The following is a 25,644-nucleotide window of genomic DNA, read 5'->3' as shown; positions in this document are numbered from 1 at the left end:
TCATGATTAGACCGTTTGCCTGCTCGACTTGACCGTTAGTTTGAGGGTGATAGACTAAAGCGTAGTCGAGCTTGATGCCCATGTTTTTGCACCAGAGTTTGACCTCATCGCCCGTAAAGTTCATGCCATTATCAGTGATGATGCTATTGGGGACGTCATAACGGTGTACTACCCCTGATATGAAGTCTATCACCGGTCCGGATTCGGCCGTCTTAACAGGCTTTGCCTCTATCCATTTGGTGAATTTATCCACCATGACCAGTAGGTATTTTTGCTTGTGGGTTCCTCCTTTAAGGGGTCCGACCATATCAAGCCCCCAGACCGCGAACGGCCAGGTGATGGGTATAGTTTTGAGGGCAGTGGGTGGCATGTGGCTTTGATTAGCAAAGAGCTGGCATCCTACGCATCATTGGACCAAGTCCTGAGCATCTGCCCGGGCCGTCGGCCAATAAAATCCTGTATGGAAGGCCTTGCATGAATTTCAGCCAGAAGATTTCGCCCTTCCTCTTTGGAGATACACCTTTGAAGGACTCCAGTTGTGCTTTTCTTATAAAGCTCTCCCTCGTGGACTTTATAGGCTTTAGATCGCCGCACTATGCAGCGGGCCTCGTTTTGGTCCTCGAGAAGTTCCTGCCTAGTTAGGTAGGATAGGAATGGTTCTGTCCACGGGGCAATGACTGCCATTATTGTGTGGGCTGACGGTGTTATTTCGTTGGCGGAGCCACCAACTGTGTCAGAATGTTCGGTGTGGGGTAGTGTGGTTGGGTCCGGGCTGTTATTTCCGAACTCTCCCTCCCATGATACGGATGGCTTGAAAAGCCTCTCTAGGAAGATGTTGGGAGGGACGGCATCACGCTTTGCGCCAATGCGTGCCAACACGTCTGCTGCCTGGTTGTTCTCCTGGGCTATATGGTGAAATTCGAGCCCCTCAAACCGAGCTGACATTTTTAAGATGGCGTTGCGATAAGCTGCCATTTTCGGATCCTTGGCATCAAAGTCTCCATTTATTTGGGATATCGCGAGGTTTGAATCCCCGCGGACCTCTAGGCGCTGAATGCCCATGGAGACTGCCATCCGGAGACCATGTAGAAGGGCCTCATATTCAGCTACGTTGTTGGAGTGCGTTTACATTATCTGAAGTACGTATTGGACTGTATCTCCGGTTGGGGACGTCAGAACAACGCCAGCCCCCAGGCCAGCGAGCCGTCGAAGTGCATGATCCAGTTGGAATATGCGCCGTACTCTTTAGGGAGTTCGGTTTCAGTCCATTCGGCGATGAAGTCGGCCAAAACCTGCGACTTAATGCAGAAGAATGAAATTGCATCCTCTTCACGGCAGTCCTTTATCATGTTCATGACTAGGAGGAATCTGGCCCAGTAATGATGTACTGTTTCAGTGGGCTCTTGCCGGATTTGGGATAGATCGCTCATGTTTGGGTGGGCGGGTGGAGTTAAATTCCAAACTCCGTCCAATCTAAGACTCAGGGCCCAAGAAGCTTCCGAACTTGGAAGCTTGGGTTCTTGGATGTTGTCCGATGAATCTGGCCTGCTGCCTGACTTTAAGTTCAGGGCTTGAGTGGTGTTCTCCCCTCCGTGGGAATCCGGCATGGAGGGGTTAGGAATCCGGACATAGCTAGTCCTTAGGATAGAAGAAAGGTCGCCGTATTGTTCTTCTACCACGACAATGCGGTGGGTAGCCTGGGGAGAGTTAATCTCTCTCAGATCGGTTTTAGGCCCGATCTGGTCGTAATCTGTAGCGACTCCCAGGGCGGCGATGCGATCAAAGAGCTCGTTTAAGGAGGAGATCTCCATCGGATCTAACTGCTTGGCGAGTTCCGAGTTGACGTGAAGAGTTCTTTTGATGACCCGAGAAGTCATCGTCGGCGCGGCAGCCGAACAGGCGGTCATAAGGAAACCACCTAGCCGGAGAGTTTGGCCGATGGCCAAAGCTCCTTTGGCAATGGTGCTGTCTTTAAAGACGGGATGAGGCATCCTTCCTGATGGCGACGGCATAGAGGAACTCTCAATGAAAGCACCAATGTCGGTGTCAAAACCGGCAGATCTCGGGTAGGGGTTCCCGAACTATGCGTCTAGGCGGATGGTAACAGGAGACAAGGGACACGATGTTTTTACCCAGGTTCGGGCCCTCACGATGGAGGTAAAACCCTACTCCTGCTTGATTAATATTGATGATATGGGTAGTACAAGAGTAGATCTACCACGAGATCAGAGAGGCTAAACCCTAGAAGCTAGCCTATGGTATGATTGTTGTTCGTCCTATGGACTAAAACCCTCCGGTTTATATAGACACCGGAGAGGGTTAGGGTTACACAGAGTCGGTTACAATGGTAGGAGATCTACATATCCGTATCGCCAAGCTTGCCTTCCACGCCAAGGGAATTCCCATCCGGACACGGGACGAAGTCTTCAATCTTGTATCTTCATAGTCCAGGAGTCCGGCCAATGGTGATAGTTCGGCTATCCGGACACCCCCTAATCCAGGACTCCCTCAGCAGCCACTATGTATCATGAGTTGGAGAAGAAGCCATTTGCTTTTAACCATTGTTGGGTCATATTAAATGGCAAGCCGAAGTGGAACCAAGTTGTGGCCGACCTCAAGTATGGCAAAAAGAGGAATGATGGCTCAAGCTCCAACCAATCAATTGGGTTGGACAATGAAGAGGACGATGTTGTCGTGGAGAATGGAAAAGCCACCGTGTCAAAGGACAACCGCCAAGTCATGGGAAACAAGTGGGAGAAGGCACGTGCCGCCCATGATGCCGCGGCTATCAAAATGTCGTTAATATGGACGAGCATTTTTCGGTGAGGAAGAGCAAGAAGGAGGAGAGGTACAAGCTCATCTTGGATGTGCAAAAGGAAAGGATGAAGTGGGACCGGAAGAGGTCGGAGAGAAAGTTGGAAATTAGGAGGGAGAAGATTGAGTTAGAGAAGCAATAAGCGGCGATCAAATGGGAGCTCAAGAAGGAGAGGTTGCAACTTGCACGGGACGCGGAAGATGCGAGGATCATGTTGGAGGACAAGACCCTCTGTGATCAGCATTCAAAGAAGTGGCTTGTGGACAAGAATATAGAGATCAACGACCGTAGAAAGTATGAGTAGGCGAGGGCGGCTGCGACCCGGATGCAGGCGGAGGAGGCAGCCCAAATGCAGGTGAAGTAGGCAGCCCGGATGTAGTCGGAGCAGGCAGCCCGAATGCATGCGGAGCAGGATGCGCCCAGCTAGTGATCCGAGGCCATCCGTCACGCTCGCACATTGATTTTATTTTGCCATGTCCGGTTTGTTGAACTATGATTTGATTTGCTTTATTTTGAACTTGGACATTCAAACAGTTTGTACCATATGATTGACGTGCATGGATTGCATGGATTTGAGAATCGGAATTTGTGGTATGTGGATGTGCGGCGCAATATTTGAGGGGTGCCGGTCAGTGCCCGCTGACGCGTCCGCGGGCGTTTGAGGGGCCGAATTTAGCAAATCCGGCTCTAGATGCTCTAAGAAAGTTCCGATTGATGTAGTACTAAGCAAGATATGCGAAGAAATCTCACTAAGGGCCTCTTTTATATGAAAATATAGGAATATAAAAATATAGGATTAGAATGGCATATTCACTTAAATCTAATAGGATTAAAAAGAAATGTTTGATGCTACAAGAAACACAAATAAATTGTAAAAGAAAGATCGGAGTGGATGTTAGATTTTCTTTGAAATATAGTACAAACGATTTTACAGGAAAAGTTTCTAGGAAATCAATTCCCATGAATCAAAGGACCAAAGTGAAAAAAAATCTTAAGATTTCTAGCATTCAAAAATACCTTTGAATCAAACACTTCATTCTAATCCGTTCAGTTTTGCTGTGGCATCTGCACAAGTAGCTTTAGCATTCGGCAGAGATTACAAAATAAAACAAAAGGCATAATTAAGCATGAAAGTACCCTTCTGAGCTCAAGCTCAAATGAGTTTAAATGAACAGTAAAATAAAAAAATGAAACAAAATTCATTTTTTTGTGATAAACTTTAACAAATAGTATAAGTGTTTGCAAATTCCCATCATGAGATCATTTTTTGACCCAACACCGTAGAACAATTGTTCTACGGTAAATATACTAAAATAAATATAGTACAAATATATTACAAATCCCCTAAGAGAGGAACTTAAGCAAGGTAGCTAGCCAACGCCTGCTCTAGGTATGAAACTCACGATTACAGGTTATGTTCTATCCACTGAGCCATCCGAGTTTCAAACTTTGGCTTGATCTTGTGTTTGAGGAGTTTGAGGTCTTGCTTAAGGTAAAATCTCCAAGGCTGAATGGATTGTGGAATTGCTCTGAAGATCTTGCTATTTCTCTGTAGCCATATATTCCAGCAATCCAAAATGATGATCTCTACTGCAAATTGCTTTGGTAAGAGATTTAAGGCCAGAGTGGTATCCTCATAAACTGATGTGCTCCATAATGCTTTCTAAAGTAGCATTTTAAGGAGCATCAATTTTGTTTTTATTGTTATGCCTTCCACGAATGTGAACTCATGATGAACATTTGCAAGCACTTAGAAAATTTGTCAAAGTTTACAAAAAAATCAGAATATTTGAATTTGTTTTCAATTTGTTTTCATTTTACTATTCATCCGAGCTCATTTGAGCTTGAGCTCAGATAATCCGTGTGCAATTAAGCGTGTTTCACAAGTCGCACTACTTATCTGTGGGACTAAAGTAACCAACCTGCGTATTCTCGGTAATACGCCCTCCATCGTGCTAGATAATTCATTTGAGGGACAAACTTTTTCGGATGAAGGGAGTAGTACTTTCAAGGATTCTGGCCATCCTCTTGTGAATACCCCTCCTCACCTTGACTGTCCTCGCTCTGCTCATGCACTACTAGAGAAAAGCCTATACACAGAGGTATAGCAGTAGCGCTGGTTAAAATAGGGCCCTACTGCTAATTTGTATTAGCGCGTTCACGTAAAGCGCGCTATAGCCTAAACGTTAGCAGTAGCGCATGTTAGGAAACAAGCGCTACCACTATAATTCCTACGGCTTAGCCGATAGGCAACACATAGTAGTAGCGATCCACATAGAACCGCGCTACCGCTACTTACTTTGTAGCAGCGCGTTTTCTTCTAAACACGCTACTGCTAAAGGATATAAAATTAAATGGAAAGCAAATAGAAAGGTAATTGAAAATGAAAGAAATAGAATAAGGCGAAAGAAAAAAAATGTGAAGAAAAATAAGTGAAAAAGGGAAAAAGTGAAAGGAGTAGCAGTAGCGTGTATACAAGAACGCGCTGTAGCTAACGTAGCAGTAGCGCTCTTTCTGGAACGCGCTACTGCTACTTCTGAATTAACCACCCCCCGGCTCAAAATTTGGCTAAGTCCTCCATCCCCCCCTTTCCCCTACTCCCCTGCCGCCGCCGCCCGAGCCTGCCCTCACCGCCGCCGCCTGCCCTCAACCTCAGCGTCGCCGCCCGCCGCCGCTCTCGACCTCAACGTCGCCGCCCTCGACCTCACCGCCGCCGCCCTCGACCTCACTGCCACTGCCCGAGCCCGCCCAGCACCGCCGCCTCCCGATCCCGAGCCCACCCTCGCCGCCCCTACCTCTCCGTCGCAGAGCACCTCCCCGCCACCGTCTCTCCCCTCTCTCTAAGCCCCCCACCGCTCCCCACCCCCTTTCTCTCTGCTTAATTAGTTAGTACTAGATGTTTTTAGTAGTAGTAGATGTTAATTTAGGGTTCATAGATAATGATTTTTAGTAGTTGAACTAGTTTAGTTTTAGTTGAACTAGTTTAGTTTTAGTTGAACTAGTTTAGTAAGTAAATTAATAAACTAGTTGAATTAATAGAACTAATGTATTTTTAGTAAGTAAATTAATAAATTAGTTGAACTAGTTTTGTTTTAGTTGAACTAGTTTAGTAAGTAAATTAATATAACTAGTTGAACTACTTTATTTTTAGAAAGAACTAGTTTTTTTCTATTTATAGTAAGTTTATATTTAGTAAGAACTAGTTGAATTAATAGAACTAGTTGAACATGTCATATTTGTTGTTATTTTTTTAGTTTAAGCAATTATTCGGGATGTATTAGTGATAACTTATAGGGTTTTTGCTTTTGCAGAAATCAAGGAGCCCCTCCACCATCCCCACCGTCGTCCCCGTCACCGACCCCCCTCTGACCTCGAGGTGGGACCTGCCAAATCTCCATGTATATCTTGTGTTGCTCAAATAGGATATGTGGTTGCCCAAGTGGCCGGTCATGTTCAGGTTACACCTCCGAGTGGCCTATGTTTTGCCAGAGTGTTGATTAATTTCCGTTCCGGCAAATTTCAGGCGCTCGATATGTCCTTTTTTAGCGAAGGTCGTGCCGGATTTTTCCGTGAATTCTGGCATGACTTGTGCTAGAATATGTACAAGTTTAATCTTTGAATTATGAATGTAGGAAATGTCGTACTCGGACGACGACAGTCTCCCAGGGGAGTGTAGCTGGTGCCACGACGATCGAGGTATGTGCGATAGGTTTGTTAAGCTGGACGAAGATCGGCGCTTCAACATTAAGCTCGAGGAGACATTCGATGTTGAAACGGTACGCAAACAACGCCAAGTATTTTTTTCGTAATTAAGCATGACTTCAACTATTTCAACGTCTAATTTTCATCTTTTACAATTCGACTAGCTTATCTCACGCCATGCAAGACGCTATGTCTTGGAGAGGATGGGTTTTGAAGACCATGAAAATTTTGAAACAAAGAAAATACACCTAAGGACCCATCATGATATGGATTTTGAAGTAAATCTGTGCAATGCTTAGAGCATAACCCATTTTGGTTGCCAAAATTGGGAAGCACTTTGCAAAATATATGGTTTTTATGAGGGTATGATTGTCACCATGGATCTTGTTGATCCTGACATTGAGCAAGACAATATGGACATTTGGGTCCTTGTTGACACGCTTCCGATTCTACCGCAATGTGAGTTTCTCAAACATAGTTATTAACTAATTTATATTGTTTATTTCGAAATAGTTGACAGCTTATTTCCATTGACAGCTTATTTTGATTCTTCAAAGAATGTGCGGAAGATGATAGACAAAACCCACTACACTGATGGCTCCGAATTAACTTATAAGGAGAAAAGTCATCTGATCGCTTATTGTACTTATCTTGAGGATTACAATACCTATTATCGAACTCCTCCAAATTATGGTGAATACGTGCCACTAGTGCACGTGTTGAACCACGATAACTTTTATGGAGATATCCTGGTAAGCTATTTTGCTATTACGACATCCGTGTATCTTTTGCATACTTCTAAAACTAGTACATCATTGCTAACTACGAAGTTATTACTATGTTTTTCAACAGAAATTTCCGATGGATTGTGTGTCTCATCTGATGTATCTAAATGGTCGCCTTAGAGTTCTGAACATACTACCAGGTCAATCTAGGGAGTTCACCTGTGCATATCGGATTTGTAAAACTGGTGATCACATGCTCATCAAAGAATGGAAAAAATGTTTGGATATTCGCAAGGAGGTTCTTGGAAGTAACATTAAGCGAAAGGCAAGAATTGGAGACAGGATAATCTCCATTCTCCATAATGAAGAGTTAGGGGCTATCTTGTTTTTTGCTATTTTACCTTAGAGAATGTAGTAGGTCCTAAGAGAATGTAGTAGGTCCTATGAGGTACAATATGTTTATTATGTGGTATAATGTGTTAGAATTGATGATGAGGAGTACTTGTGATTACGACTAGTGACCAATTTGCTATGTGATGTCATTGATGAAAACGACGATCTTGAGGAGGTGTATTACGATGATAAGTTGTTAATGATATGATGATGATGCTGATATTTATTATATCATTGGGTGAAAGAACCACAGATTAGTTTCAAGTGGATGGACATCCACTTGAAACTAGTCCACGGTTCTTTCACCCCGTGATGTAATAACTCATTATGATGTAAAAACAATCTCTAAATTCCTGTTGTATGAAAACTTGTGTAAAGGTGTATGAATACAACATGAAATAAAAAAAACGAAATAATAGTAGTATCGCGGGAAGGAAGAAGCGCTACTACTAATTACCAGTAGCGCCCCTCTGGGAAATCGCTACTACTAAGTCGATTTAGCAGTAGGGTGGGTTGAGGCACGCTACTGCTAAGCTTTAGCTGTAGCGCCGTACCAGTAGCACCCCAGCCCGCGCTACTGATAGGCCTAAAACCCTCGCTGCTGCTAGGCTTTTCCCTAGTAGCGATGAGCCATGGCCACACCAAACAAAGGAATATCACTTTAAAAAAAAGAAAAATACACCATGGAGAATGCACACAAAGTGCCAGCTTGCCGTGCCTAGTAGGAGCGCCCGCTAATTTTCGTTTCCATGGCATACATGCAACTAGAGATTGCCGCGCGCTTCGCCGCGCCGTTCTTCACTCATGATATTAACTCTCTTTTTCCTTAGCATGTCATTTTGATTCTATCTATGTTGGCTTGGATTTTCATTATGTTTTGGCCATACTTTCTTTTCATCAGTATATTGTGCTCGGCTATTGTTTAAAATTGTATTCATTTTGAGAGGAGAGTAGAGTTGATTGATGCGTGGTTGTGGTGGTCTTCACATTTCATCGTCAGTGTTAGTTGGTGGTGCTTGTGTGATCCCTCTAAGAGTTCTTATTCCATGTTGAGACCATGGAATTTGCCACTATAACACTCGTGGGCCGGCCAATGAAACTCTCGCTGACTCAATTTGGCTCATGCTCTGCTCGCCTAGCTTTTTTTCCGACACTGCTAGCTTAGACAAACCAGCTTTTGTTATATTTTATTTTTTTGTTAAATAAAAATGTTTACAACTTTTAAATGTATTTTAGAAAATGTTGCGCATTTAAAACCATATTTTTTAGAAAAATCATAAATATTAGAAATATTCATTAATTTTAAACTATGTTCATGAATTTGAAAAAATGCAAATAAAAAAATGTTCATGAACTTTAGAAATATTCAAGAATTAAAAAATGCTGGTGGATTTTAGAAGTGCAGAAAAATACAAATATTTGACAAGACGCATTGTGTCGGTGTTATTTTAGAAGTGATTTGGTATACTTAGAGAGGTATGAGGTAGATACAGGGATCTCTCGTTCAACTTCTCACGAAAGACAAAACAGATGCATGGATAATATGAAGTGTCACGTTTCTAGTCGGTTGGTTTAGTATTTATCTCGGAGTTTGACCGTTGCAATCCCACGACCTCCTACTGCTGAACAGCGGGGTGCATGTGCCTGCCTAAGCCCCGAGCGGGAGAACAGGACATGTGTAAACAAAGTTTGGGCTTAAGGCCGTAAATACATCCTTTTCAATGAATGATATGATGGTCCCACATCCCCAATTCACCCAGGGAGCTTAGAAACTGTAAAGATGCAAGGGCAGGATATGAAAGCTCTGCCGTCTTGATGCATCCAATATCTTAGTTGCATCTATCATCAAATGATTATATCCTTTTTGTTTTGGTTCAGCACGAAGGATCGTGTTCGTTGCCTGGTAGATTCGATCGCATTTTAGATCATCTATGCGTGAACTGCACGTGTGTGCTTCAAATTAGTTAACATTATTATATTCAGAACGTAAAAAAATTCTATCAAGGAATGCTACCTTTCTAAAAGTGGACCTTCTCTAAGCAAGCATCTAAAATATGTACTCGTAATTCATATGGTACTTCATCGCAAAAAATAAAATAAATCATATGGTACTACTCAGCTAGGAAGTCAACTACATTTCTGGATTAGGAAAAGTAACTTTGAGAGAGGGAGAAAAGGAGCACTATACACATATTTGGCCCTTCATATTTTTGATAGAAATAACATTTTAATTTGCAAATCAATTTTTCTATATGCTTCAGATTACATTTCTCTTTTCATTAGTTTTGATGTTCTTGTAGCAACTATTTGCACATTTCTTTTAGCAAGATTCCCGCAGCCACGCATGGGGATCATCTAGTTAGTACTATGATGGCCCATTGAGCGGAGCAGCTGACACATGCCTTTACATTTTTCTCCCTATCTTTCTATATATTATTCCTTCATTTAATTTTTCAGATTTTACTTTGTCAATTATTCAAGGGACATTTACATTTATGCCCCTAATTAGCGCCCACTCTCAGATTTACCCCTAAATTTTATGTGCTCAAATTTGCCCCTAAAAAGCATTTAAGTCGCAGGAATGCCCTTCCATCTGGTCAAAGTTGTTTGACCAAAACTTCGAAAATTCATAATAGATTCATACGAAGTCAGAAAAATGCAAATAAGATATCCAAATGTTCATACAAACATCACCTATACGCGCATGTCATTTACGTTCCTCAACTACATGTACATTTATTTGCATTCATCCTAAATTGTTTTTTAATGTTATAAACCCTAAAAGGCTTTAAAGAGTGCCTTTGTCATGAACGTAAATGACACGTGCATATAGGTGTTGTTTTTATGAGCATTTTGATATCTTATTTTGCATTCTTCTAACTTCATATGAATTTGTTATGAATTTTCAAATTTTGGTCAAACAACTTTGACCAGATGAAAGGGCATTCCTGTGACTTAAAATGCCTTTTAGGGGCAAATTTGAGCACATCAAAAAGTTAGGGATAAATTTGAGTAGTAGGTTCGAGTTAGGGGCACAAATGTGATTGTCCCATTATTCAAGGAGACTGATGGCTGACGGTCTGATGAACGTGGCCAGAAAACACATGCATGCAAAAATAATGTAGGCATGTTTTAGATTTTGTTTACTACTCCCTCCTTCTCAAAATAAATGTCTCAACTTTGTACTAACTCTAATATAAATTTGTACTAAGCTCAAGACACTTATTTTGGGACAGAGGAAGTATTTTTTAATTTTACTGCTCATCTTAGATCATGTGATCTCGAACTCATGATAGGACTTCCGGATAACATTCTCTTTTTCACAAGGAGACTCGAATCCATTACATAAGACTTTACTAAATCTGTCTTACTAAACCGGCCAAAGAAGAATTGTACTCCCTCCGTTTCATAATATAATAGTGTTTTTGACACTATAGAAGTAGCTCCGACACTCACAAAGCACTATCTCTTTACAAGTCATCTCTTAATTTTACAGCTCATGCTAGGGGCACACATAACATAGCTAGTAAGGCACGGAAGCATGCCTTGGTATTTTACATGATTATCACAACACATAGATAAACTTCTTAAAACATGGCTTTATATAGGAAGCTAGGTGGCGTGCTTGTCGTCATTGAGATGGCGCGCTCTCTCCTCCTTCACCTGCGAGGTTCCATGGTCTGAAGAAAAACACAGCTCGATCAGTTATTATTAGGCAAAAAACACAGTTAACTCCATGAAAAACAAACAAAAAGTACCAGGAGGAGGAGGATGGGTCGGACGCGCGTCGGCAGTTGGACGGCTGAACGCCGGCCGGTCGTCGTCCCTCGCGTACACCCCGCCGAAGCCTTCCTCGTCCTCGTCCGACCTCGCGGAGTAGGCCACCCCGAACGGGTGGCTCATCACGTCCCTACACGGACCGACCAACCCAATTACCTGATCATGCAATTTGCAGAGGAAAATTACCTGTACGTGATCAACCAAGTAATATACTCTTTGGTGTTGTGTATGTCGTCGCGCGGGGGCTCCATGCCCGGCGCGGCGGACACGCTCCTCCCTCCACGAGCTGCGGCCACCAACCTCGCGGCAGCGAACCGGCCGAGTCCCGTGCTGCTGCCACTGGACAACCTGAGCGAGTGCATGAGAGAAAACAGCTCGTCCGGCGACGGTGCCTCCCCAGAGTTGGCCGGGCGAGAGAGCTTACTTATAAGCAGTGGTGCTGGCCGTCACATATGCGATGGCGCGCGCCTGGAATGGCCCGGAGGCGCGTCGTGGCCGCACACGTGAACCCCTTGGAGAAGGAACGAAAGGGACAGGGACAGGGACGGACGAATCGTACCGGGTAGGATCTGAGAATTCTCTAGAACTCGTACGTGTTGGTCGATCGGATTGGGTCTCTTTCATCCTTTGAGGATTTTCTAGGATTCTCAGAGGATTTTAATTGAAATCCTTAATTTTCCATGAATTTCGTTCACCTGCGTTTACGGTCTCCTTGGTTCATAGGATACATGAACCTCATAGGAATAGAATTTTTTTTTAAAAAATGAGATGACATATATCTTATTTTAAAAATACAAGAAGTGCATGAACGAACCCCACATGTCCCCCGTGTCACTTCTCGAGGGGTGACACAGGCGGAAGCCCAAATCACCCCCGATGGCCTCCCCTCTTCTCAACCCTTTCTCATTGCCATCGTCGGATGAATTGGCCAACGAAGCCCATCGCATGGGGCTTCTTCATCTCACGATGGCACGGATGCTCCCTCTATGTGGGTATGGCGCCCGTTCTTGCGGCGGCCACGACGGTTGGTCTCGGTGCGTCAGCTGGTGGCATCCGACGCAGATCCAGCGCTCTCGGACCAGATCTGGCGTGTGGCTCAGAGTGGTGGCCCCAGGCACTGCGTCTTCGGCCCGGGGCGACCTCTTCATCGGTGTTGTGGCAGCCATTTAGGGCTACTGGGTTGGCGGCCCCTGCCAGACCTGAGGAGCGGGCGGCGCCTGCACCACCTTCTCTCGTGGCTCCTTCTCCTGCTCTGGTGACCGTTGTGGCATCGCTGGCCATGGGCCGACACCCACCGAGTCCGCCATCTCTAGCGCCATGCACGACCAGCTCCACAGCTGGCCCACCAGACAAGGGTTCCACGCGGCGACGGGTGGCTCCTCCTCCACCTCCTCTTGCACCTCCTCCTGGACGTCGAGGTCCAGCTCCGTGATGGTCACGTCGCCGGTCGCAGAGAGGGCCAGCGCGGTTTGCAGGCCCTCCCATTGTCGCTCATCATGGGTGGCCATGGAGTCCTCCATGACACGCCTCATGAGGCAGGCCTCCACCTCCTCCGTCATGGGCGGCGGCGGGGGGGACGGGGACGGAGAAGGCGTCGGCGTGATGCCGCACACACGCGTACGACCAAGCGTTTGGGGCAGGCTGTTAGCACGAGGATGACGGGGGCGGCACGGGCTCGGAGGACGATCGGAAAAAAAGATTACCGCCGCAGGTCGTGCTCATCGTGGAGCCACGTACCCCACTGCAGTGAATCCATGGCGTACCTGGGGTCGTCCAGCAGATCCGATGGCAGGCGGGCGCGGTGTCGTTTGATCTCGTTGCGGTAGCCGCGTCCGCTGGCGGGCACTGGTGGGATGGGCACGCGGTCCGCGGAGAGATCACTAGTAGAAAAAGGACCTAATATGAGACACATTAGTGCCGGTTTGATTTTGAGCCGGCACTAATGTGTCCAATAGTGCCGGTTCCAACGGCTAGCCGACCGTTCTCATTAGTACCGGTTCGTGGCGAACCTTTAGTACCGGTTCGTGCCACGAACCGGTACTAAAGAGAGTGGTGGAAGGGTGTTGTCAGTCTGGGGCCCCTCCAGCACCTTTAGTACCGGTTCGTGGCACGAACCGGTACTAAAGGTCGACCTACATAAACCCTTCGACCACCCGAGCCACTCTGTTCTTTCCCTTTCCCCTCACTTCCTCTGTTCTTCCCCTCTCTTCCTCGAGCTCCTCACAAATTTTGCCCAAAATTTGTCAAGATTTGAAGGCCCCCATCCATTCAAATGATCACAAAGGTTAGCAACTTTGTCCTTTCAACTCTCATTGCTAGATTAGCTCTTGCAATGCTTTGTATAGTGATTAATTTGGGAGGAATTATATTTGCTAGTATTTGATTTATATGCAATTTGAGGTCAAAAATAACACTTAGTTTGCATATGTAGGTGTGGTTTACTTAGTGCCTTCTAAATCTCCGTCGTAACCACCGTCGATCGCCCGCACCGTCCCGTCGCCGGCACCACCTTGTGGTGAGGCTCTTGTTCATGAATGTTTTACATTACCAAATTGATGTTTGTGTGATTTGGATATATAGTTACTCGTATAATTATCTTACCCATACGTTGTTTGTTATACATAGTGCCATGGTTTTGATATCCGTCCCCGTCGGCCCTCGTCCTTGTTATGATTCGGATGTGGTATATTCTCATTTAAAACTAGTTGTTGCATTTCGTGTTTATGACAAATTATGCCCATCAAGTTGACATAGATATTTTTATCTAGGAGGTATGTGAACCGGAAATTCCAACCGACCCTATTGTCGAGAGGTTAAATTTAGTTGAAAGAGAAAACGAGTATTTGAAAGAAAAATTGAAAAGAATTGAGGGGGAGAAGATGGAATTGGAGTTGCATGTTGCCGATGTCGTCGATGATCACAAGATCAAGATGGAGAAAATGAGGTTGAAGATTAGAAAGATTAGAAAATATGCCATTGATAGTGTGGCTTGGTATCATTATGCTGTTGGATCAATTGTTACCTTAGTTGCGATCTTCATCGCATTTGTTGTTGCATTTAAATTCTTTAGCTAGAGAGTTATTTGTATGTTGCATTTAATTAAGTGTTGTATATGAACTTTATGTATGAACTTGTATTAATTTGGTCTATTCGGTGTTGTGTAATGAAGATGAGCCGACAATGGATGTATGATGACAGATGCTCTCCCGAGTTCATTAATGGCGTGCATACTTTTCTGCTTGCCGCTGAGGCAAACAAGCGGGCGGATGGTTTTATGCCTTGTCCATGTGCTGGCTGTAAGAATGGTCACAGTTACTCTACGTCAAGAACCATTCACGTCCACCTATTTGAGTCCGGTTTCATGCCCCACTATAATGTTTGGACCAAGCACGGAGAAATAGGGGTTATGATGGAAGACAATGAAGAAGAAGAGGACGACGACGGCTATCCTGGCCATGGGTTCCCTGAATACGATGATACAACAATGGGGGAAGAAGCTGAGCCGGCAATGCAGAAAGAAGCTGAAGAAGAGGCATCAGATGAGCCCGCTGATGATCTAGGTCGGGCCATTGCCGATGCAAAGAGAAACTGCGCAAGTGATCTGGAGAGGACGAAGTTGCAGCGCATGTTAGAGGATCACAAGAAATTGTTGTACCCGAATTGCGAAGCTGACAAAAAAAAGTTGGGCACCACACTTGAATTGCTGCAATGGAAGGCAGAGAATGGTGTATCTGACAAGGGATTTGGAAAGTTGCTGGTAATGATAAAGAATATGCTTCCAAAGGACAACGAATTGCCCGAGAGTACGTATGAAGCAAAGAAGGTTGTCTGCCCTCTAGGGTTAGAGGTGCAAAAGATACATGCATGCCCTAATGACTGCATCCTCTACCGCGGTGAGTACGAGGATTTGAATGCTTGCCCGGTATGCGGTGCATTGCGTTATAAGATCAGTCGCGATGACCCTGGTGATGTCGAGGGTGAGCGCCCCAGGAAGAAGATTCCTGCCAAGGTGATGTGGTATGCTCCTATAATACCACGGTTGAAACGTTTGTTCCAAAACAAAGAGCATGCGAAGGCGATGCGGTGGCACGCAGAAGACCGTAAGAAAGACGGAAAGTTGAGAGTACCCGCTGACGGTTCGCAGTGGAGAAAAATCGAGAGAAAGTACTGGGAGGAGTTTGCAGGTGACCCAAGGAACGTATGGTTTGGTCTAAGCGCAGATGGCATTAATCCTTTTGGGGAGCAGAGCAGCAACCATAGCACGTGGCCTGTGACTCTATGTTTGTATAACCTTCCTCCTTGGTTGTGCATGAAGCGGAAGTTCATTATGATGCCAGTGCTCATCCAAGGCCCTAAGCAACCCGGCAACGACATTGATGTGTACCTAAGGCCATTAGTTGAAGAACTCTTACAACTGTGGAATGGAACAGGTGTACGTGCGTGGGATGAGCACATGGGGGAAGAATTTGACCTAAAGGCGTTGCTGTTCGTGACCATCAATGATTGGCCTGCTCTCAGTAACCTTTCAGGACAGACAAACAAGGGATACCGCGGATGCACGCACTGTTTGGATGATACCGACAGTATATATTTGAATAGTTGTAAGAAGAATGTGTACCTGGGACATCGTCGATTTCTTCCGAGCAGGCATCCCGTAAGAAAGAAAGGCAAGCATTTCAAAGGTGAGGCGGATCACCGGACGAAGCCTCGCCACCGTACTGGTGCTGATGTACATGATATGGTCAAGGATTTGAAGGTAATCTTTGGAAAGGGTCCTGGCGGACAACCTATTCCGAAGGACGCTGACGGACGCGCACCCATGTGGAAGAAGAAATCTATATTTTGGGACCTGCCATATTGGAAAGACCTAGAGGTCCGCTCCGCAATCGACGTGATGCACGTGACGAAGAATCTTTGCGTGACCCTGCTTGGCTTTTTGGGCGTGTATGGGCAGACAAAAGATACACCAGAGGCACGGGAGGACCAGCAACGTATGCATGAAAAAGACGACATACATTAGGGTCAGGCCAGCTACGCTCTTACCAAAGAAGAGAAGGAAATCTCCTTCAAATGCCTGCTCAGCATGAAGGTACAGTCTGGCTTCTCGTCGAATATAAAGGGAATAATAAATATGGCAGAGAAAAAGTTCCAGAACCTAAAGTCTCATGACTGCCACGTGATTATGATGCAACTCCTTCCGGTTGCGTTGAGGAGGCTTCTACCAGAAAACGTTCGATTAGCCATTGTGAAGCTATGTGCATTCCTCAATGCAATCTCTCAGAAGGTAATCGATCCAGAAATCATACCAAGATTACAGAATGATTTGGTGCAATGTCTTGTCAGTTTCGAGTTGGTGTTCCCACCATCCTTCTTCAACATCATGACGCACGTCCTAGTTCACCTTTGCGAAGAGATTAACGTTTTGGGTCCTGTATTTCTACACAATATGTTCCCCTTTGAAAGGTTCATGGGAGTCTTGAAGAAATATGTTCATAACCGTGCTAGGCCAGAAGGAAGCATCTCGAAGGGCCATGAAAATGAGGAGGTCATTGAGTTTTGTATTGACTTTATTCCTGACCTTAAGCCGATTGGTGTTCCTGAATCGCGGCATAAGGGCAGACTGGAAGGAAAAGGCACGCTAGGAGGGCATCAAATAATATGTATGGACGGGCATTCTCTCACTGAAGCACACTACACAGTTCTACAGAATTCCGCCTTGGTGGCTCCGTATATGGAGGAACACAAGAATTTTCTACAGTCCAAACACCCGGAGAAGTCTGACGACTGGATTACACGCGAACAAACGAGGACTTTCGCCGGTTGGTTGCAGAAACGTGCCCTGAATGATGGCAATATTCAAAATGACCTGTACTCGCTGTCCCAGTTACCATCTTCGAATATAATGACTTTCAAAGGGTACCAGATAAATGGGAATACATTTTACACGATCGCCCAAGATAAGAAGATCACCAACCAAAACAGTGGTGTCCGCTTTGATGCAACAACAAACACGGGAAAGGAAACATATTATGGTTACATAGAGGACATATGGGAACTTAACTATGGATCAGGTGATTTGAAGGTCCCTTTGTTTCGGTGCAAATGGGTCAATATGACACGAGGCGGGGTAATGGAAGACCCGCAATACGGAATGACAAGAGTGGATCTCAACAATCTTGCGTATGCAGACGAACCATTTGTCCTAGCCAATGATGTGGCGCAGATTTTTTATGTGAAAGACATGTCTACCATGCCGAGAAAAAGAAAAGATAAGGAAGTGAATGGATCATACGACGAGCCAAAGCGCCACATAGTTCTTTCAGGAAAAAGAAACATCGTGGGAGTGGATGACAAGATAGACATGTCAGAAGATTATGAAAAGTTTGATGAAATTGCTCCATTCACAGTGAATATTGACCCGAGCATCGAGTTAAATGATGAAGATTTTCCATGGCTACGGCGCAAAGGGACACACGAGAAGAAAAAGTTTCACACCCAAAGATCTGGGATGTGATCGGCTTCACTATCATCACTTTCTTCTGTGTTTCACACCCAGGAGGGAATGTCTGTAATAGTTAGGCTAGTTAATTATGTGTTTTGGCATTTGAAACGCGAAGAAATTTTATTTGCAAACAAATTCTTTTCATGCATTTACTGATTTTTTTTCCAGCTAAATGACCCTGAAATTGAAAAGCATTTGAAATGAACTCAGAAAAGGTTGAAAGTTGGCGTGGTATCATAATTTCATACAAATAGCATGTGCAAAAAAGTAGAGATGGTTACGGCAAAAACTGGATACACTTCGTGTACAAAATGGACAATCTTTTTCGAAGTATCAGAGTTTCCGACGAAAACTGAAATGTTACAAAGGCATTTCATTTTTTAAATAACCTAAGCATTACCAAATTGAATATAATGATAAAACACACTAATATTAAACATAAGAAAAAAGAATCACTGAGAAAACTTTTTTCAAAGTTAAGTTATTCACACACTAGTGATTCACACAAATTTCAAATAATTCAAAATTTAAACTATTCAAAATTGAAAACTACCGGCACTAACAGAAAGTTTGTAATTTTTTGTACCTAAAGCAAAAATATTCACAAAGAAACTCTAAATACAGCAAAAAACAACTCAAAAACAAATAAAACAAAAATAAATAAAGCGAAAAAAATTAAGAAAATAAAAAAGCCCGCCTACTGGGCCAAAGCGGCCTGCATACGACTAGGAACACAACCTTTAGTTGGGCCAGGATGCAGGCCCGCAAAGGCCCAGTAGGCCCACAGGGTAGAAGAGGACAGGTAGGCCCAGTAGGCCTGCTTAGGAGAGGAGCTCGAGAGAGCTACCACACTAGGGCTTATAAACCAGTGTGGTAGCCCCTCGAGTAGCGAGGTGGGACTAAACTTGCGCACCGCCTGGAGCCAGCGCACCCTGAAAGAACATGCGGTGCCCCCATGTTTGGTTTTGGTAATTGATGACAATCTCTATGGACTAATGGTTGTCTTGAGTTATATTTGAAGGATCTGTCCATAGCCTTTTCTTGAAGTCCATGTGTGGTTTCAAGGAGTTTATGAGTTGACCAAGGTGCTATTAAGGAATTATCCAAAGAATGGTCATGTGAGTGTTGAGCTTATTGCAAGCATGTCTTGAAGAAGAAGATTGTGTGATCATTCATGTTTACCTTCAAGACATCATCCAAATGAAGAGAGTTGGAAAGATTCAAGGTTGATCAAGACTAAGTCAAAGAGTAAATCAAGTTGATCAACACACAAAGCGTAGAATATGTACCGAGAGGGATCAAGCGACCCCATGGTATGGTAGGCACTGTCAATTACGCTTTGTGTACTAACCCATGATCTTCGTGAGAGTTCTTTGTGGGGTTAGGTTGTGGTGTGCAAGTTCGAGTGAAGCATCACGAAGAGATCAAATGCTTGAAGCTTCCTGTCCATTGTGGTGACAATGGACTTGTGAAGATGTGCGGAAGAGAGGCTCACCCACAGTGGAGTATGGGGGAGCAATCAACTAGTCTTCATCGAGCCAACGCAATCAAGAAAGGTGGTCCAACTTGAGGGAGTCAAGATCGTCATCATCTAGCTCAAGTGGACCATGTGCAAGGCAAAGGTTTGCCCTTGATAGGTTTTCTATTTTTCCGGTCTCATGGTAGTTCTGGGAGACCGGGTTATAGGATCGTTTGTCGTACTATCAAGGGGGGCTCTTGATGAGTTGCTTGATCGTATCGTTCGTAGAGAGCTCAAACCATTGCATCCTTGCATCATATTTATTGGTTCTTGTTTGGTTCTTCTCCTTGTGAGATTTGGAACTTTTGATCATGTTCATGACAAGCTCGAGTTCATCGAAAACGGAGTTCACATGCATCTTCTATGATGTTTTCGATGTTGGAGGGTATGCCGGTTCTTCTCTGTTGGAGGTGTAACTCCTTTGTTTTGATGCTACTCATTGTCTTGTTTCAAACAAGCTTGAGTTTGCTTAATTCGGAGCTCATTTGCAGAAGTTATGGCAGTTCTGGTTTCCTTGGAGTATACTTTGTTTTCGCGGTAGTGGCTTAAGGATGGCGCCAGCGGTAGTACCGCCGAAGCACTCAAGCGGTAGTACCGCTCCCAGAGCGGTAGTACCGCTCCCCAAGCGGTAGTACCGCTTGTGGTCTTCGACCGTAGTACCGCAGTGGTTCCGGGCTACTACCGTCTCGATTCGAGACCGTTGTTTTTCGTGTCGGGTTTTACAGTACTAAGTGCGGTAGTAGTGGCGGTAGTACCGCTCCAAGCGGTAGTACCGCGCCTACTCCCACGGTAGTACCGCTCTGGGGCCAGGGCCCTGACATCCTCGTCAGCGCGGCAGTACCACTGGGTGAGAGCGGTAGTACCGCCCTCAGCGGTAGTACCGCCCTGCCCAAGCAGTAGTACCGCTCTGTGCGTGGCTGTTCACTGGGGTAACGGTTGGATTGGTTCCCCCACTATATAAAGGGGTCTTCTTCCCCAATGAACCTTATCCTTCGAGCTTGTGTTCTTCCCCCATTGTTGACCTTCTTCGAGCTTGCTAACTCTCAATCCCTCCATGGATTCTTGCTAGTTTTTGAGGGAAAAGAGAGAGGAGATCTAGATCCACGTTTCCACCAATCACTTTCTCCTCTAAGCGAGGGGAACCCCCTGGATCTAGGTCTTGGAGTTCTTCGTGTTCTTCTTTCGTTCTTCCTCTCATTTCCTCCCTAGCATTAGTTGCTTTGGTGGGATTTGAGAGAGAAGGACTTGGGCACTCCGTGTGCCCTTGCCATTGCATTTGGTGCATCGGTTTGAGTTCTCCACGGTGATACGTGGAAATTACAAGTTGAGAAGCTTATTACTCTTGGGTACTTGGTACCCTTGAGCTTGTTCCTCTTGGGTGCTTGGGCGCCCTAGACGATTGGTGGTGTTCGGAGCTCAATCATTGTGGTGTAAAGCTCCGGGCAAGCGTCGGGGTCTCCAATTAGGTTGTGGAGATCGCCCCGAGCAATTTGACGGGTACCGGTGACCACCCCCAAGGGTTGCCAAAGTGTACGGGTTCGGTGACCACCCCCAAGGGTTGCCATTTGTACAGGTTCGGTGACAGCCCTCAAGGGTCCCTTAGTGGAATCATGGCATCTTGCATTGTGCGAGGACGTGAGGAGATTACGGTGGCCCTAGTGGCTTCTTGGGGAGCATTGTGCCTCCACACTGCTCCAAACGGAGATTAGCATCCGCAAGGGTGTGAACTTCGGGATACATCGTCATCTCCGCGTGCCTTGGTTATCTCTTACCCGAGCCCTTTACTTATGCACTTTACTTTGTGATAGCCATATTGTTCTTTGTCATATATCTTGCTATCACATAGTTACTCATCTTGCTTAGCATAACTTGTTGGTGCACATAGGTGAACCTAGTTGTTTTAGGTTTTGTGCTTGACAAATTAACCGCTAGGTTTTTTCTGCATTTGTTCAAGCCTAAACCGTAATTATTTTAAAGCGCCTATTCACCCCCCCCCCTCTAGGCGACATCCACGATCTTCCACACCCCCTTTAGTACCGGGTCGTGGCTCCAACCGGTACTAAAGACCCCCCTTTAGTACCGGTTGGAGCCACCACCCGGTACTAAAGGGGGTGCGCTTCCCGCCGCTTGGCCTGGCCAAAATAGACCTTTAGTACCGGTTGGTAGCTCCCACCGGTACTAAAGGTCCATCCTATATACACAACATTTTAAAAAAATTCAGTTTCCCTCTGTTTCTTCCCTCTGTTTCCTCCCTCCGTCGCGCCGCCCTGCCCCGATCGACGCCGACCCCGTTGACGTCGCCGCCCCCGCCCCTCGTCGCCGACCCCGGCTGTCCCCGCCCCTCGTCGCTGCCCCCGTCGACGTCGCCGCCCCGGCCGTCCCGTCCCCGTCGTCCCCGTCGTCCCCGTCGCCGCGCCCCGCCCCATCGTTGCCGCCCCGTCCCGTCGCCCCGGCCGCCCCGCCCCGTCGTCGTCGCCGCCCCGTCCCGTCGCCCCGTCGTTGCCGCCCCGTCGTCGCCTCGCCGGTGAGCTCGCCCCGGCCGCCATGTCCACACACACACACACTATACACACACACTACACACACACATTATTAGTTTGTTTGTTAAATTTTTTTCTGTTTTTTAGTTATAGAAATGTTAGGAAATTATTCTGTTTTTAGTTATATAAATATTAGAAATGTTAGTTATATAGAAATGTTATAAATGTTTTCTGTTTTTTAGTTATAGAAATATTTATAGAAATGTTAGCAATCTTTCTGTTTTTTAGTTATATAAATATTAGAATTGTTATAGAAATGTTAGTTATATAATCAGGTAATTTTAGAATTAGTTTTAGTTAGATGAATTAGATTAATATCAAATTGTTAGAATTTGCATATATATAGAATTTTAGTTATCACAATCCAATCATTTAAAAAATGTTACTTTTTGCGGGCATATAGTATTTGTTATCGACGATATGTCCGGCCTGCATCCTCGCCGTCGACCCGTTCGCGACGACGTCCTGCTTCAGAGGACCCATGTCCAGGACTGGGCTCCGCCGGGCTGGCACTGGGAGGTTGCTACCTGGAGGGGCGCGCCGCTTGGTGAGGAACCCGACCTCGGGTCCCGTCGTTGACCCTGATCTTCTTTGGTGGTGTTCGCGTGGGCCACATTCGGTGCACAGGCAGCCGGTCCCGCCGGAGGTGGTGCGTCGCCGTGTCAGGGAGGAAGATGAGCACGTCCATCGCTACATGGCTGCTATGGACGACGTCAGGTTCTCCACTACTTGGCGGGTTCTTTGGGCAGATGACTGGAGATATGATCCTGTGATGGTTCCTTCTCTTTGGGTGTGCACCGCCCGCGCCCCAGGAAGCGCGAGTGGCGCCCTAGATTCTTCTGTAGTACTCGATCTTTATTAGGTACCTAACGAGTGATGTATTCGATATATAATATTCGAGATTATATATATTAAGACGATGATGTATTCGAGATTATATATTCGAGACGATGTATTCGAGATTCAGTTTTTCCTTATTGATTAATTGCATCCATGCATTGTAATTTGAATACTAAATTGTTTTATATTTCTTTTGTATTAATTAGTAAAGTAAAAGCTATGGCGGACAATACCGAGAGAGAGAGAGAAGAGGAATTGTTCGACATCATACGCAGCCCTCATAGGCTAGATGATCTGAATGATGACGGCTCCCAATATCTGAACAATACCGGAGAGGGTGATGAAAATATATTCGATCTCGACGACCGAGCTGATGAAGTCATGAACTATGATTATGATGACACAGACAATGTTAGTGATGACACAGACAATGCTGATCTTCAAATAACAAAGACTTTCGGCGAGGTATATATTTATATAAGCATGCATCCTGGTGATCATCACATGTTTTTTATTGAAGATATATTAACGAATCAATCTTTCTTCTTTCAGCCCTCCGGATCGAGCAAATCTACTTCTACAGACAGCAAGACAAAGCGAGGCCCGGGTAGATTGTGGAAGGATGGTGTAAAGTACCACATCGAATCCACCAAACTTAGTGGCGAACCCCTCACGCCTAAGAACGTTGCGGACAAGTGGACTCGTCAGTGTGGAGTTCTTGTGAAGGACAAACTCCCGATCTCCATTCAAGAATGGAAAGAGCCAAAGACTAAACGTCCAGGTGTTACTTGGGTCGATGACAGAACCAAAGAAGACCTGGTGAAATCTATGATGGAACATTTCACCCTACCAGATCATTTCACTAAAGCAGATGTGGAGAAAGTCAAGGCCGCTGCTCTTAAGAAGATGGCAATTGCATTCAACACCCACAAGAAAACTGTATGGGCCAACTACCTCGCTAATGAAAGGAAGACTCCAGATTTCAAGGGAACACTAGAGAAGCAAAGAGAACACTGGGACGATTTCGTGACCTTCAAGGATTCATAATTATCTAAGGAACTGTCGGTGAAAAACAAGGCAAATGCCGCAAGAAAGACGCAGTTCCATAGGCTGGGTCCAGGTGGCTATGCAGTCGGATTGCCTAAGTGGGATAAGTCTGAGCAAGAGATGGAGGGTGCAGGGGTCACTCCGATTACTAGGAGCTGGCCCCCCAGGTGCAGAACTTGGTTCTATGCGCATGGGCGCGTTGGACCCGAAGACAGGCCTGGTTTCGAAGAAGGCAAGTCTAAAAGGAGTCGAACAAAAGATACTTGACGCAATAGAAGAAGCTCGAGCGGGGGTGTTCACGCCCAACAGAGAGAACGACGAGCTTACGCGCGCCCTGGGAAATCCTGAACACCCGGGAAGAACACGAGGCATGGGTGTTATTCCCTGGTATGAGGGCTTTTCGAACTGGAATGACGACTACAGGTCCCGTGCAAGAAAGAAGATGGAGGAGGAGAAGAAGAGGAAGCTGGAGGAGGAGCAGAGGAAACAGGACGCAGAACGTCTTCAAGGCCTAGAAGCAAGGCACGCGAACCTGGCACTCAAATTCCAGCAGCAGCAGATCGACTCACTTAGCCAGGAAAGGGGGGTCTCAGCAGCGACAACAACAAGTGGATGATCGTCCATCATTGGATAGCACCGTCCCATCCATGCCGAGAAGCATCATTGGTTCTGCCCGGGGCAACACACTGCTGGATACATACCCTGTGGATGACATCATAGAGAATACTAACTGTAAGCTACACTCCAAAATGAAGAACATATCCATGAAGGTGGCGGATGGCGTTGCTTTTCCAGTGACCCCCGAAGCAACCTACCATTGCATCCCGATTACAGAGGGCTATGCTCGTGTCATGGTTGATGAAGTGGTGGACCCATATTCGGGGCTAATGCTTGACATTCCTGGAGGTGAAGTGAGTACACACTGAGACAGGCCATACATCGTATCATCCTATGGAGAAAGGATTGCATCATCTTTCGAAGTCCACCGACACCGCGTCGTCTGCTGACTCCTCAAAGTCCGCCACCGAGTCAGCAGACTCCCGCTCCTCCAAGTCCACGAACACGTGAGACGACTCCTCCTCGAAGTCCGCCACCTCCTCCAAGTCCCCGAACGCGTGAGCCGACTCCTCCGGTTTCAAGTCCGGCACAGCGTCATGCCACTTCTCCGGTTTCAAGTCCGGCACCGTGTCAGGCCACACCTCCTGCTTCAAGTCCGCACATCGTCAGGCCACTTCTCCTGGTCCAACTCCACGTCAGCCATCTCCGCGTCTCAGCAATCGCAGAAGAGACATGCCGCAGCTTTGGTGCGTAGCGGTACGAGTCAAGGTAGTTCAGGAAGTACAGGCGGAGACAAGCGATATAAATATGGTCCAAGCCTCGCTCCTCTTCCTCAGAGGCCTTACGACATGACCGAGGAGCAAAATGCAGTCATAGTGCAGGCCCAAGTGGACGCCCATTTTGGACCGAAACCGGCACCGCCGCCAAAGGAGAAAGTGCCTGGGAAAACGATTGACCACTTCATTCATATGGCTAGAGCACCATCTCCCAAGCCTGTTGACTCAGACTATGAGCGTCAAATCAGGAAGCTACATCGAGCACGGCTACGGAAGGAAGTGAGCTCCAGCAGGGCGATGTGGTAATAACGGAGGAGCATATAATGCAGGCTGAAATTCTCAAGATCTCTGTTGGACAACTCCTCGAAATCGAGCCCATGTCTCCGCTTAAAGAATCGGAAATAGAATGGAAATATGTCTGGGGCCAACCTTTGGTCCATCCAGACA

The 25,644-nt window shown here is 45.8% G+C and overlaps 1 protein-coding gene across 1 annotated transcript; it reads right to left on the bottom strand.

Annotated features, from left to right (window-relative positions):
- Positions 1-10,934: 10,934 nt before the first annotated feature.
- LOC123133711 (uncharacterized) lies at positions 10,935-11,872 on the bottom strand. The gene is made up of 3 exons (XM_044553133.1): positions 11,629-11,872; positions 11,394-11,545; positions 10,935-11,315 (listed from the first exon to the last, which is right to left on the bottom strand). The coding sequence occupies exons 1-3, from the start codon at positions 11,775-11,777 to the stop codon at positions 11,248-11,250; spliced, it is 369 nt and encodes a 122-aa protein (XP_044409068.1). The 5' UTR covers positions 11,778-11,872; the 3' UTR covers positions 10,935-11,247.
- Between the last annotated feature and the right edge of the window lie 13,772 nt (positions 11,873-25,644).

Source organism: Triticum aestivum, chromosome 6B (assembly GCF_018294505.1).
Source record: "Triticum aestivum cultivar Chinese Spring chromosome 6B, IWGSC CS RefSeq v2.1, whole genome shotgun sequence".
Lineage (NCBI taxonomy): Eukaryota > Viridiplantae > Streptophyta > Magnoliopsida > Poales > Poaceae > Triticum > Triticum aestivum.
The sequence above is the reverse complement of the archived record's forward strand: the minus strand, read 5'-3'. Positions and strand labels throughout refer to the sequence as shown.

Bases quoted from the DNA above. Each gene is read 5' to 3' on its own strand.
- LOC123133711 (XM_044553133.1), bottom strand. From the start codon at position 11,777: ATGCACTCGCTCAGGTTGTCCAGTGGCAGCAGCACGGGACTCGGCCGG. The intron at 11,546-11,628 runs GTATATTACTTG...CGGTCCGTGTAG, and splicing joins GACATACACAACACCAAAGA to GGACGTGATGAGCCACCCGT. The intron at 11,316-11,393 runs GTACTTTTTGTT...GTTTTTCTTCAG, and splicing joins GACCCATCCTCCTCCTCCTG to ACCATGGAACCTCGCAGGTG.